The 14,797-nt window shown below is 34.4% G+C and overlaps 2 protein-coding genes across 10 annotated transcripts; one reads left to right on the top strand and one right to left on the bottom strand.

Moving 5' to 3' along the window:
• The first annotated feature begins 4 nt into the window (after positions 1 to 4).
• On the top strand, positions 5 to 13,607 carry LOC143471150 (uncharacterized protein C18orf19 homolog A-like). 2 transcript variants are annotated; one of them, XM_076969528.1, is made up of 4 exons: positions 5 to 826; positions 1,036 to 1,237; positions 1,822 to 1,921; positions 13,410 to 13,607. In XM_076969528.1, the coding sequence occupies exons 1-4, from the start codon at positions 421 to 423 to the stop codon at positions 13,497 to 13,499; spliced, it is 798 nt and encodes a 265-aa protein (XP_076825643.1). In that variant the 5' UTR covers positions 5 to 420; the 3' UTR covers positions 13,500 to 13,607. The 2 variants fall into 2 exon arrangements, with proteins under 2 accessions (XP_076825643.1, XP_076825642.1); XM_076969527.1 differs by lacking the exon at positions 13,410 to 13,607 and adding an exon at positions 2,050 to 2,799 and having other exon boundaries at positions 21 to 826.
• On the bottom strand, positions 3,612 to 11,416 carry LOC143471121 (4-galactosyl-N-acetylglucosaminide 3-alpha-L-fucosyltransferase FUT6-like). Of its 8 annotated transcripts, none has more exons than XM_076969489.1 (8): positions 10,109 to 11,416; positions 9,814 to 9,891; positions 9,514 to 9,602; positions 8,917 to 9,127; positions 8,727 to 8,828; positions 7,087 to 7,160; positions 6,887 to 7,003; positions 3,613 to 6,589 (listed from the first exon to the last, which is right to left on the bottom strand). In XM_076969489.1, exons 4-8 carry the CDS (start codon positions 8,980 to 8,982, stop codon positions 5,755 to 5,757), a joined length of 1,194 nt encoding a protein of 397 aa, XP_076825604.1. In that variant the 5' UTR covers positions 8,983 to 9,127; positions 9,514 to 9,602; positions 9,814 to 9,891; positions 10,109 to 11,416; the 3' UTR covers positions 3,613 to 5,754. The 8 variants fall into 8 exon arrangements, with proteins under 8 accessions (XP_076825601.1, XP_076825600.1, XP_076825604.1 ...); XM_076969488.1 differs by having other exon boundaries at positions 9,514 to 9,636; XM_076969486.1 differs by lacking the exon at positions 9,514 to 9,602 and having other exon boundaries at positions 3,612 to 6,589; positions 8,917 to 9,043.
• Positions 13,608 to 14,797: the final 1,190 nt, after the last annotated feature.

Genomic DNA, 14,797 nt, shown 5'->3' on the forward strand with positions numbered 1-14,797 from the left:
AAGCGCCTATCTTTAACAACAGGCTGCGTGAGCTAGCCTACTTACAGTGAAAATATTCACTCTCATTAAAATATGTTTATAAATCAGTAAGAAACAGAACACCTGGAGATGTCAGAAATGCAGTACCGCCTAGCATAACTGAGTATGCCACCTAAGTTCTGAATGATTTAAAATATAAATTTTATCTTTGCACATATAATAGCCAAAAATAAACAATATAATAAATCAGATTAGGGATAATTACTGTAGTTTAGCCTATGTTTATATATGTCGTCATTGCTATCTTTAGAAGTATGGATGAAACTTGGAAGGGACCATTATAATGTAGCTTATTGTTATTGTAACCACACATATTGTTTTTCTTACAAGTTATAGACTTGCAAAAGGAACTGACCTGCTGCATGATTCTTTTCCATTGACATGTCGTTGGGCTTGAAAGATGTAACAGTTCGTTGTCAAAAACTGATTTCTAATAAATTTCTGAAGGGTAGAAAACTTCTGTCTATTAGTGCATACTTTTCTAGTACTGTCTCTGCTGATGGTTTACTAAAAGCAAAAAAATGCTACAGTTCAACTGCTACAACAGAAACTGAAAACTCTTTTCTGAAATATTGTAAGGAGTATGAAGGAATTTTTAAAGAAAGAGAAATTAAGTGTAATTCAAGTTTGTTGATGTTGGCCAGTAAAAACACAGAATGCCTTGCCAAATCTTTAGGTAACCAGCAAAAGATTACCCATCCCTATTATGACCACAAGCCAGTTACATTTTGCAACTTATTACATAATTCTGAACTAACACAGCACAATATTTATGGGCTCTATGAAGGTAATTTTTGCAAAAGATTTTAAGCTTAAATATATGCATCCGATATATATGATATAATGCAACTACAGCTGCATATAAAAATGTTGGTATCTCTGCATTTTAATGTTGAATTAGGTAAATCATTTCTTGATATGGTATATTTGTTTGACCTTGAATGTTTTGTCTCCAGCCAATGTTGACCATAGATATATGGAAACTTCATTTTTCAGCGAAAAGATGGTATCGTACTTCTCATTCCTTAGCTTCGAATGATTCGCAGAAGCAGGAAGATTTGTCCCCAAATGATGGTAATCCTGCCTCGAAAGCTAACCAGTTAAAGAAAGTTTTTGCTATCTATGGCTCGTTTGGAATTGCATTTCATATTGTCACTTCACTTGTCTCCCTTGGAATTTGCTATTTAATTGTTTCCAGGTATTGTATGAAATGTGTTTTCAAAACAGACTGTTTTTAAATTGATAACGTTTGTATTACGTGACTGTGGTAAATTAGTGGGCCTCAAAATAAAAATAGTCAGCGAAAGAGGGCCGCAAGTTGAAAACGTTTAAAAAGCACCGACGTATAAAACTTTATGCAATGGTGATGGCATGGTGTTAAGATTGGTTTCTTAAAATGTATCTATTTATCACCAAGTCTCATTTTATTGTATATTTGCCACCAATTCACTGAACTTCAGGTATCTCAAGGTTTGAATATTTTGAATTATGATTTACTTGATCCCTCAATCAGTGATGTGTTAGAAAGTTTTCAGTGTATATTCCATATGACTGTCAATACTATACTAAGAAAATGCTGTAAAACTATTGCTCTGGATTCCCTGTTAGCTTAGTTTTGAAGTTACAATATTTTTATTGTAATCTAATTTTCAACTTTGAATAAATATGCACGATTTCTCTCAAACTAATGGTCCGTTTTTAAAAACAAGCCCTGTGACCTACTTATGACAACAATGTTCAGTTTTTGTATAAATATGTTCATGAATTGTTATTTCTTTGTAGTGGTGTTGATGTTGTTGGCATTCTAAGTAAATATGGAATTGAGGTTTCAAGCATAGCTGGTGGTGCAAGCACAATGGTTATTGCATATGCTGTGCACAAGGTAAGATTCCGTTATTGTAAATAATTTAATTAATTATTGACTTAAATTGTTACGCTTAACACTGAGCTCTTGTAAGTCATTGGAGGAAATTAGTGACACTAAGGATAACTTTGTATTTCTCAATACAGCTTTTGATGCCAATTCGTATTAGCATTACTGTCGTATCAGTGCCGGTACTAGTGCGTTACTTGCGCCGTTTGAGATACTTGAAGAAATGAAGTTGCCCTACAGTCGTTTACATTAACCAGTCTGGCACAGAAATTATTATGGTTCTTGGTGTGGCACTTGATATATTATTTTATTCACACATGTTTTGAAATGTTGCATACATCGGTGGCCAGGTTATATCCTGTGGTTAGTGAAAAGTATAATGAGCATCTAAACCGCATGGAATCCCCTAACAAAAAAAAGATTTATTTGTTACCCATTTTTAATTCTTAAATTCTGATTATATTTTACCTGTAATGCAAACTTTAGTAATGAAAGGTACTATCATGGAGACTGCTTTGTATTGAGTATATGCCAGAATGACCTGATGTTTTAGTATGTAAAGTACTTCTAAAATCTCACCAGTACTTGTAGTATTGCCATGCAGATTTTCTCTTAGCATTTCAGTTAAATAAAGGGTTTTCCTTATAACAGGCAAAACTGCACGATACTATTTTATGCCAGTGAGCAGTGCTGTAATTTTTAAAGTGTGCAATGATTATGTTGGAAGTTGTTATGGATTGTACTTGTTCTTTTTTGAGCAACAATGGAATTTTTACATAATTAATTAATTATTCTTGGCGCTTTTCAACATGGCGAATCTTGGTTACTATTTTAGAGTTACATCACACTATTTGTTACAATACGCTAAATCATGACAGCCATTTAGCGAGTTTTCAGTTTAAAGTATTGTAAGTATTCCGATTGTGAAAAGTCAGTGCCTTGATCTTGACCCTTGAACGATTTCTACCATGGGTTCTACCGGATTCACGGAATCGCTACAAAAAATATATCCTCCTGTAAATTTATTGGTATTGTTTTCTGAAACTTACACCCGTTCAGTAAAACTGGTTTAAAATATATCAGTTTTTAACAATAAAAACTTACGTTGACACTTCTGCCCTGTCAATTAAAAATACGGTATCTATAAAACGATAATTTTTTGAAAAATTAGAAAAAATTATCTTTTCCAATCGACTACTATACTTGAGTTAGACCCACAATAGATCTCGTGCAGCCTAGTAAGACATATTATTTTTTCAGGTGTTTTTGTCAACTTCCTACAAGACATAACGTATGAAAACTGAGAATTCGGCCAAAATAGCCTATTAATTATTCTATCTCCGAATTTAAATATTCCTTTATATTTTTTGCAAAACTACAGTAACTTCACGCAGAAACCTTCAAAATACCGAACTCGTCATTCCCACAGCAGAAGCAACAGGAAATATAAACTTAAAGCAGTAATTCCAATCAATAATAGTCTGGGAAGTCGAAATTCATCAATTATAAAAATAATACCAAATAAATAAAACGGTGGGCCTATGTAGGCTACAGATCATTTTTCTAATACATTGTCTTTACGGTAGTATAGCCTACCAAATGATTTGGTTTTAATCTTGGAAACACGTAGCCTACTGCCTGTCGAAACTAAAACCGTTTCTAACTTAATTGACAACTATAGGGAACATGCAAGGTTCACTCTCCAGAAACACTCGATATATTGTGTCAGCGGCACTGCATTGTTTAGTAAGTTACGTCTTGCAGTATAAATATCTTGCACGGTTTCTAGAAATTAAAATCATTTGCGTGAAAACGCAGAAAAGGTACACCAAAATGTAACTACAACAACTACAGCAGTTATTGAATAACTTAGTAGCAAATACAGAAATAGATATCGCATCGCTTACCAAACCTTTATTTCTGATTACGTATATAGGCTATAAATTATGGAATCGACTATGTTCTTAGCGTTTTACTTCGGAGTGAATACAAATGTGACAATAAATAAAATGATTCACTTTTTGACCATTAAATAGTTAGCCTGTTGTATATATATATATATACAAATAACCTATACTCACCACAATGCAATCTGGTATAACAACATATAAAATCCAATTAAGGTGTATGCTATAGAGCAGGGCTTCCCAAACTTTTTTGCTCGCGACCCCTTTCAAACTTCTGAAGTTTTCCGCGACCCTTCACGTTTAAATTGATAAGCAGTGCGAAATATACATTAGTCATTAGTGACATTTATTGAGATGCAAAGACTGAATTCAAGCAACCAGTACTCAAAGCCTACTTACTACTTTACACATATGTAGGCTACTGCAAACAAAAAAGCACACACATTTATTCAGTGTGATTGGTCCGACTGCTTTCTGCTACAAAGCAAGTCCAGCCGTGGCTCAATATCTGTTAATGCTGGTCTCAAGGCGGTTTCTATGTTTATTAGGCTGGAAGTATATTTTGTTTTGATTGTATTTTGTACTTCGTGTAAAATTGGTATACGCTCTGCGACCCCTGAAGTTCGTTACGCGACCCCTTGCGGGGTCGCGACCCCCAGTTTGGGAAGCCCTGCTATAGAGTATATATTCTTCAATTCAGTTTTATTAGACAATAAAACTTCTACTATTGTGAGATGAAATGCACATATAAATTGTATAACGCACCAACAGCTATACCAGGTCTTTATTTGTTAAATAATAAACTTTACAGAATCTAACAAAATGCCAGCTTACTATAACCTTCGGCTCGATTGAACACTTATCAAACACTTTTCATAAAACAGCAGCGCGATTCGCAGAACGACATTAATCAAGAGTGCAAATATGCGATAAAGCAACCAGTAAAGCACAATTAAATTAAATAACGAATTGAAATAACGATTTACGATGTGAGACTATTTAATGTTATCTACATTATAATATATAGCCATGTTAGCACTAAGGTACCTGTACCAATTAAGGCCCACCTAACACTTTTTTGAAAATAACTCAAGAACCACAAATGAGAATAGACTGAAAAATCGTATTCTATTAGTGAGGGTATATGACTACAACATATTAAAACCACAATACCTGACAACCCCCCAAAAAATTTTTATAAAGAAATTAAAAATTCCAGAAAATGGGCCTTATTATAGGAGGGCCATAGGGCCAATGGGCCTTATAGAGATTATAGGCTCCTAATAAGGCCCACCAATTTTGTGAGTATTTTGATTGAAAACATAGCTGAAAAATCGTATTAAGCAAATAAAACAAGACAGCAACCACCAATTTGTGTAAGACAACGACCAACAAACGTGGGTTGAAAAAAAAAAGTAACTGCAACAACTTGCCAACTGATGACTGGAACCACTCTTGAAGTCTGGAAATCAATTAGCCAAGCACCTTGCATGGGCCTTATTAGGCGCATGTGGCATTCACGAAAAAAATGTCACATTTTTATTATCAGAAAAACTTTAGCAAAAAAAAGTGCATTATCCTTTTCAATACTAAGTTGGTTGTTACATGAAAACTTCAGCCGGCTGACAACAGTTCATTTAACATGCCAAATTCTCACTTACTTTTTTTCTAAATTAACAAAACCACCTTAACTGCAAATATCAAATTTTTGTGGTGCTCTAGCGAATCGGTTGATTACGTGACAAGGATGAAATCTGGTAAACCATCATGAATTTATATTAGTTTTTATATAGGGATAAAATTTTTCATTTATTTGCACGGGTTTGCGAAATATGAGCAATGGGCCTTATTAGGGACCGGGCCTTATTAGGCACAGGTACCTTATACATTATTTGTTCTAGGAGTTTGTATCTTTCTTTTGATTAAATACGACATTCACCACTTTTTTAAAACCAGATACCGGCAAACAATACAGAGCAGAAAAAACACGCACCCGGAAAGAAATAATTTAAAAGTATACAAATCATGCATTGTACTTAATAAGCATTCTGTGTTTTCATTTCCGTAAAACGCATTGGCCAGGGAAGCAATAATTCTAGGCTTTTTGCTAAATCCAAACAGTGGAATATTCGAGTAGTTTTGACCATACAATGGATTGTACAAGTTATCAACGTTTATTCCATGCAAAACACGACATAACTGACAGTATCCGTAACTTCTGTCTTGATATGGCATGTCTTCTTTAGACTTAAATCTCCATTCAAAATACTGTCGGTATGCAGTTTCGTTTTTGTCCAGGTAATTTAAATATTCTACCAAACCATGAACTGAAAAATCTGGAGCGTATATGAAAGATCCCGGTGGTGCTGTTGTTTCATAACTGTGCCTGGAAGGGCCAAGCACTACTGGTACTGCACCTGCTGCTAATGAATTGACAAAAAATTTTTCTGTTATGTAATATTCGCAGTCAATGCTGTTTTCAAATGCTAAGTAAAACTTGTAGTTTTCAAAATTGACATCTTGGCGGCCCGAAAAGCACTTTCCTTTCAAATCCAGTTGTAAACCAGCCGCCTCTAATTGCTCTACGAATTTCATCCGGTAAACAGCTCCAGATGTAAATCCACAATTTGACACCGCCCAAAGTGCAAGTTTTACTTTCTTCTTCAGGATATCGTTGAGCAAACTTTCTTTGTCTTGGTTGAGTTTACTTCTAACAGACGACAAACTTCCAATTGCGGTACCATAAGGTTGAACAATATCTGCATCTAACCTGAATAAACCTTGCAGGCATTTCCAAGATATGTCTTTTTCAGTTAGGTTAAAAGTAATTGAAACTGGCTATAACGCATCGGTTATATGCAATAGTTTACTTCTTTCGATCATAGATATCATATGTCAACTGCAGTTTACTAAACTACAGTATCACACAAATTTAAGAATCACGATAATTGATGGTTAAAACGACTTCAACTATTCATTATAGTTAATCATTATTTGCATTGCCATGACAAGTCTTAATTCTTATACTTTATGCCCAATAATCTAGAACAATATACGACTAAAATACCTGTAAGACATTGTAAGGTTAAAGTAGTTGCGAAAAGTAGTGAGTTTCCACCCGTGACTTAAGCGAACAGACCTAGTAGATTCAGCTGTCCACCAAACGTAGTTTTGATCAAGACGTCTGCAATAGCACCGACATAATGAGCACAATTTTATGTGGCGCGTAAAATTTCAGTACAGATTTAAATTAGTAAGAATACATACCTATAATGAGGCATTGTCATAAAATTAATATTCGAGAAATGAAACAGTAAAGCTTTGGTTTCTTTTTCGTAAATCTGTTTGAAAAAGTAGTCAAATCATCAAACATTTTGTCAGTCGCATTGTATATTGCCATTCTACTCAATGTAATTATTTTTATCTGCGGTCTGGAGCTATACCAATTCGCAAGGACGGCAGTCTGTGTGGATTTTTAAACTATTCTCTCCGGAGCATAATGAAGACCTTAAGTTCAAAGCTATACAAAAGTCTGGGCAATTTTTATCCCGGAATAATGTCCGAATATGAAAAACTTCTAGTTGGTGTTGGGGCTAGGGAACTTAATCCAGCTAATAGCCAGTAGCCTGCTACTAAAGCAAGTGACTAACAAGTTTGTTGACAAAAAACTAGCCAAAAATATAGCCTATAGTACCAAAGAGGTTAATCGGGCAAAACGTTTTGTAACCTGCCAAAATACGACAAAGAGTTACGCTATGGTCATCAATTTAATGCTTAGATTTACGCCTGCTATTATAATTTTTCCATCATGAACACTGAAGGTGATGTAGCATGACATGCAGTACTTTTATGATGCAATAAACTTCCTTGTGGTTCTTGAGAATAAGAATATTTTTGTTATTTTAGTAACCATTGCAGATACCGTATAGCTGGCAACTATAACACCTTATGACGACCGGTTTACACAGCTTAAGAAATGCAACTAAATTTCCAGCCTTAGCAGCCTCTTGGAATTTCCATCTATTGGTTCTGGTTCACAACACATAAATTATGTGTTCTTTGTGCTGTATGTTAAATCTTCATCCTATGCATAGATCACCCTAATACCAAAACTTAAAATATGTTTATTTAGAGCACAGAAATTTAACTGTTTAATTTTAGTTGATTCTCAATTTTCATTCAAAAACAAATTGGAACTTTCATGGAATTGGAAGCACATATTTTAAATCCAGACATCAGTATTTTTGCAAAGATTTATAACATGTCTATGCCTAAAACCAATGCCCGACAAGTGATTGCGGAGTACTCGCAGACAGACCACCAGGACTCGGCACATCTTATAGTCTTATAGACTTATACCAACATAGCTTTGGAATCGAAGGTCAGCATATCGTCTGAATGACCTCAGTAAACCAGAAAATATTTTCAATAAAAATGTGTTTTGAAAACAAATCAAAGTTTTTAAAATTTCCAATTAAAATCATATGGGAGTTACCGTTAACCGTTAATGGACTTTTGCTATGATTCATTGTTTTTTGCTTACTAGAACTACTCTTACAATAGATTAGGCTACACATGCTTAAAAAATGGGTTGGAGTTTTTATTATTGTTTAGTTGTTGGTTTCTTAGTTGGTGAAAATACGATGAATACAAAATCATTTTAAGCATAGTTTATCAAATTTTTACGACATAAGTTTGCTTTAATTACTGAATTTCATCAAAGACAACAAAGTTTTATGAAATTAAGTAAATGACTAAAATGAAGCTCTACTCGGCCTGTTGTCTTGAAGAATACCGTTGATGAGTGTACTGGCTGCTCTCAACGCAAACCTACTACTACGAAATAAAGTAATCTAGTAGCTATAGCCTACTGACCACAGCTGCAGCTCTACGCTACATTTACTTACCAGACTTCTATCCGCGGTTACATTGCAAAAACCGCAGTGCTCCTTATCAGTCAGCATATTTCCAAATTTCCCAAACGGCTGATACCATACAACAATGTTGATCTTAAAAAATCCAGAAAGCATTTAACAGTATACTTTTAGTAAGTCTTTTGTGCGATGAAAATTACTTAAAATATAGTTGAATCTATACCTTTTCTTGAGATGCTAGCTTTAGTGCCGTTTTCAGCTGTTGACGAATCGTTTCATTAAATACCATTGAACTCAAGTTGCCTTTTCCATCTTTTGTGTCTCTTTGTTGAAAGTAGTTTATCTTATTACTGTAAGTAACATCATACGTGTAGTTTACATCAATCCACAAGCACGTGAATAGTGTAGCAAACGTGCAAAAGAAGAAAATTTTCCTGAAAAATAATTGTTTGGCCAGATGTAGTTCTTGGTTGTACCGTATATACAAGTGGATATATGTTTCAACATCTTAGGTGTCATATATACTGACGAGGTATATTGCAAGATATAACTCGTAATAGTTTTGTAAAAATAAGAAATGAATGATTTAATTAGTTTTTTTTTATTATTGTAGTGCGCTGCAACATCCCTCCAATTGGCTCTGTCTGTATATGATCTATGACAGGCTGATATCTTCAGTAATAAAAATTTTCCCTCGTGATGTAAAATTGCAAAAATAACTTATAACATATGAAAAATATGGGTGGAACACGAAGAGAAATTGAAAATACACAGACTCTTTGAACATTAATACATTCCAACAAAGGTCTTCATCACCCACCTATATATATCTAGATCAAATGTAGGCTATTTCCAATAATAAAAACAGACAATTGCTCCAAGAGACTTTTATAGGTTTTCATAATTAACCTGTAGCACACAGTACTTTGTCGATTTTAATAGCCTACAGAAATAGTGTTTAAAAGAACTAATTCATTTTTATTCGATACGTATGTATTGTAGACTACCTTTAAAATAATATCGCAAACGCTAAATATAGATAAAATGTAAAATAAAGTCGTACATTGGTATAATGTATGGTACAAAATAGTAAACACTTGCACTATTTTAACTGACTTACCTTGCCCATGCCAAAGACCATTTTATTTGTGCCAATTTCTGTGCAACTGCCATGATGGTTGACATACAGATGTATAGGCTTATATGTATAAAAATGAAGGACCATTTACAATAAAATCACTACAATAATGAACCTTAACATTTATTATCTATTATTAACATGTACTCGTGTAGTACTAGTAACATGTATTATGTATTTCGAAAAATATTTATCACTTTGCTTTAGATACTTGTCTATTCCGTCTGTTGTACGGTACGTTCTTAGAGATCCAAATTTGAAGAAAAAATTTGCTTACTTTTCCTTTTGTACCGTACTTTATAGTTGTCTGATATTTCAATTGTAGCTTTGCAGGAGCTTTGAGTGCTAAATGTTGATCTGGATTCTAGAGCAACGATTTCCAACCTTTTATTATAGTGGGCCGCATTGTCACCTGAAAGAATTCAATGGGCCGCAGAACCTATTAAATTTCAAGAAGAATGGGTACATAAGGAAACAATTAAAAACTAGGAAACCCAAGAACTAAACGCGTGCTTTAATTCTTTGAGTTCTATAGTTCCATGTAATCCTGTTGCTCCCATACTATACTATTACTGCGGCCCTAAAATCTGATTGGTGCATTTTAAATAGGCTAAAATTCAAAGTACAAAATACCACTTGGAGTGAAAATGACCAGCGGGTAGCGGGCCGCACAAAAATCTCAGGCGGGTCCCAGGTTGGACATCCCTGATCAACACTGTATCACTTTTGTGATTGAAATACGTTGTTTCTACAAAACTGCAGTCCACTTTAGGCTTCTATGTGAGACATATATGACTGTGCAATAACAAATGTCAATCATTTTATCTAAATACTCAGGCCTTCTTTTTTAGAATTAAATATTTCTTCAACAAAATGTCTGCAAATCTTTTTATGATTTGATGATATAGCCGCCCTTTATATATATTGACCTTTCTCAAAAGGAAAATACAGATGAACCGGTAACTAGCTTTACATTTTGAATAAGTACCCGAAAAAGCAACTATAAGCAAACAATATCCAACTTCTCACCGGCAGGCTATAGCTTACTGTTCACTTTTAACCAAAATCAAATAACTCAAACTCGTAAAATTGATGCCGCATAATTACATTATAGCGGTACGTGCTGAAGTTCTGCAATTTTATAAATAAACTTTAGTAATTGTAACTCTTTCAATACTTTTCTTTCGAGTGTTTGCGACATCCATTAACCAGTCGTTGGGCTCGACTTAGCGTCAATAAACCAGCACTTTATCTGGATGAAAGCTCAAATAGATAATAACCTGCTTTTTATGAAAGGTTTCAATAGACTGCTATGTTTGGGTATGAAGAAAGTGGTCAGACTGTTTATAGTCCAGGTATATAATCTGCTTCAAGTTGTTTTGTCCAACTCATGGCTGCTTGAATATTAAAGGGAAAACGTTATTTCTATCAAGGACTTTTGTAAAGCAGTTAAGAGTAGAATACCATAAGCAGAGGCATAGCCGATAACAGCTTCAAACATTAAACAAAATCATTGCGCTTATCAATGGCTCCAGGTTTCAACAGCGCAAGAGAATCGACAATATCTCATATACTTTATACACAATAGGCATATTGCGTAGCATAGGAAAATATATATTTACTGCCTTAGAAAATAGATTATTGGTTTAAGAACAAATAATTTTTCAATTAAACTCATGTAGTCATATTTGCAACGCCAACGCAAAATAAAGGCAAATTTTATACTGTATATATGTGTTGCGTTTGAGTGAAAAATACTTGCGATTTGACGTCCGCAAAGTACAGGTTTACCCGGTCCGGTGGAAACTTCAGAATTATTGACGGAGAGTTTGTCGTTTTCGTTTTTTTTCTAAGCTATAACAATTAATTATTTTTGTGCAGAAGTTGCTGATTTTGTCTTTTTTGTACTGCAATTACAATAATTGAGCCCCTACACCACGTTTGTTTTACAGAAGAGATCTTCGAAATTTTTGAAATTAAAAATTTAACTAACATTAGCCGTTTTATGTATAAATATGTATTTCGTGTTAGTGCTTATAGTCTGCATTTGGTGACTCCATGTTTTAGCTGAAGCTATTGTTCCGTGGCCGAGTTCCAGTAGCCTATACTTCTGTGTTAGTCTTTCCGATAACTTTTGGTTGTGATGTAAATTTCTTTCTTCAAGGGATGTTCTAGCGAAAATATGTTATTGTTAACGTTTGATTCCTTGTGGTTAAGGAAACGCAATCTTGCTTGGAGTTTAGCAATTTGAAAAAGTTTGAAAACCACCTAGTTTCGATCCGGCTATAAGGTCGACCAGATATAGCGATACAAAAAAGGTTGGCTAAGATAACGAGTGCTTTATTTGGTTGATGAACCATCAGTTTATGTAAAAATTCCCGCAAGCTCTCTGGAAGCGTTGGATCCATTACGACGTCGTTGATCTGTTGGTGTATTGATGTAACTTACTTTTCGCCAAATTTAGTGTGGTGTTGTTGCAGGTAGGGGAGACCGGGGTTAGTTGGAAAAAATTTTAGGAAAATTTAAACCACCAAAATTCAGAATGATCTTCGAAACCTTTATCAGGTCTGGCATAATGACTACGATCATCTACAACTTATTACAAAAGACTGACCAGAAATTGTTACAGGTTTACGCACAAACTTTAATTTTTCAAACCTCAGTCACGTGTTTCAACTAACCTCGAAGCCGGGGCTTGTTGGAAAACCACACGGGGTTAGTTGAACATACATCGATTTGTTATATACAGTATTCAAAAGTGTCTGTTCTTTGAATGTCAATCAATCTATTGTGGATTTTAGCCCGACTAGTCAGCAAGGAAGACAAATTTCTGCTGACAGCGTTTCGTTGATCCGCGTAGATCCACGTTGAGTTTTGCGTTTATACTCGCGCATACTTTCAATTATAAAGTGTAGCTATTTATCGATCTGTATCAAATAACAAGTTCCAACTTAACTGTACGAGGCTGTATAAGTAAAAAATATGAATTCCATCAAGCATTAATAAAATAAATTTTTACTCATATGATTTTACATATTCCAACTAACCCCATTCAAATTTTTCCAACTAACCCCGTATACACATGGGAGAGAAAACTTACTTTTTATGTAGCCACTAAACCAGGTAATTTAATTGCCTCTGCCTTTTCTGGTACCATGGCATCTACGGTCAATATAGACTAATGAACTTTCACTTATCTCTCTAAAGCACTATGTTAAGCTATATTTACCAACAAGCTCGAATTTTAGTTCAAAGTGTAAAAAACAGAAAAACGTGTACCACTCTTATGCTTCTGCTCTGAGACCAATAAAATTAATATGGCGAATAGTTAACATAGTTGTCAATCACTAAGGGGCAGTAAAGATTTACAAAGATGTTCGGGGAGTACTAAAACAGCGATGTTTCAACTAACCCGCTTTCCAACTAGCCCCGGTCTCCCCTACATTCTAATGAGGTTTTAGGCTATAGCGCTTGAAAGTTTTAGTTATCTTAATCTCCTGTCTTTCATTGCCTATAACCATTTATGTCATTGGAGGAAATTAGCGACACTAAGGATAACTTTGTATTTCTCAATACAGCTTTTGATGCCAATTCGTATTAGCATTACTGTCGTATCAGTGACGGTACTAGTACGTTACTTGCGCCGTTTGGGATACTTGAAGAAATGAAGTTGCCCTACAGTCGTTTACATTAACCAGTCTGGCACAGAAATTATTATGGTTCTCAGGGTGGCACTTGATATATTGTTTTATTCATACATATTCTGAAATGTTGCATACATCGTTGGCCAGGGTATATCCTGTGGTTAGTGAAAAGTATAATAAGCATCTAACCCGCATGGAATCCCCTAACAAAAAAAGATTACTTGTTACCCATTTTTAATTCTTAAACTCTGTTTCTATTTTACCTGTGTTGCAAACTTTAGTAATGTAAGGTTACTATCATGGAGACTGCTTTGTATTGAGTACATGCCGGAATGACCTGCTGTTTTAGTATGTAAAGTACTTCTAAAATCTCACCAGTACTTGTAGTATTGCCATGCAGATTTTTTCTTAGGATTTCATTTAAATAAAACATTTTCGTTTTCTTTATAACATGCAAAACTGCACGATACTATTTTATGCCAATGAGCAGTGCTGTAATTTTTCAAGTGTGCAATGATTATGTTGGAAGTTGTTATGGATTGTACTTGTTCTTTTTTGAGCAACAATAGAATTTTTACATAATTAATTAATTATTCTTGGCGCTTTTCAACATGGCGAATCATGGTTACTCTTTAATTACATCACACTATTTGTTAAAATACGCTAAACCATGACAGCCATTTAGCGAGTTTTCAGTTTAAAGTATTGTAAGTATTCCGATTGTGAAAAGTCAGTACCTTGATTTTGACCCTCCAACGATTTCTACCATGGGTTCTACCGGATTCACGAAATCGCTACAAAAAATATATCCTCCTGTAAATTTATTAGTATTATTTTCTGAAACTTACACCCGTTTAGTAAAACTGATTTAAAATACACGAGTTTTGAACAATAAAATTTACGTTGACAATTCTGCCCTGTCAATTAAAAATACGGTATCTCTAAAACGATAATTTTTTGGAAAATTAGAAAAAATTATCTTTTCCAATCGACTCCTATACTTGAGTTAGACCTACAGTAGATCTCTTCCAGCCTAGTAAGACATATTATTTTTTCAGGTGTTTTTGTCAACTTCCTACAAGACATAGCGTATGAAAACTGGGAATTCGGCCAAAATAGCCTATTAATTTTTTTATCTCCGAATTTAAATATTCCTGTACATTTTTTGCTAAACTACAACAACTTCATGCAGAAACCTCAAAAAATACCGAACTCGTCAGTCGCACAGCAGCGGCAACAGGAACTATAAACTTAAAACAGTAACTCCAATCATTAATAGTCTGGGAAGTCGAAATTCATCAATTATAAAAATAATTCCAGAT

This window comes from Clavelina lepadiformis, chromosome 9 (genome assembly GCF_947623445.1).
Source record: "Clavelina lepadiformis chromosome 9, kaClaLepa1.1, whole genome shotgun sequence".
In the NCBI taxonomy this organism is placed as follows: domain Eukaryota; kingdom Metazoa; phylum Chordata; class Ascidiacea; order Aplousobranchia; family Clavelinidae; genus Clavelina; species Clavelina lepadiformis.

Coding starts and splice junctions, on each gene's coding strand:
- LOC143471121 (XM_076969484.1), bottom strand. CDS start 9,878: ATGTCAACCATCATGGCAGTTGCACAGAAATTGGCACAAATAAAATGG. Junction 8,829..8,916: donor AGCTAGCATCTCAAGAAAAG/GTATAGATTCAA, acceptor GGATTTTTTAAG/ATCAACATTGTTGTATGGTA. Junction 7,161..8,726: donor TAACCGCGGATAGAAGTCTG/GTAAGTAAATGT, acceptor TTTTTCAAACAG/ATTTACGAAAAAGAAACCAA.
- LOC143471150 (XM_076969528.1), top strand. CDS start 421: ATGTCGTTGGGCTTGAAAGATGTAACAGTTCGTTGTCAAAAACTGATT. Junction 1,238..1,821: donor TGCTATTTAATTGTTTCCAG/GTATTGTATGAA, acceptor ATTTCTTTGTAG/TGGTGTTGATGTTGTTGGCA. Junction 1,922..13,409: donor TTGCATATGCTGTGCACAAG/GTAAGATTCCGT, acceptor TTCTCAATACAG/CTTTTGATGCCAATTCGTAT.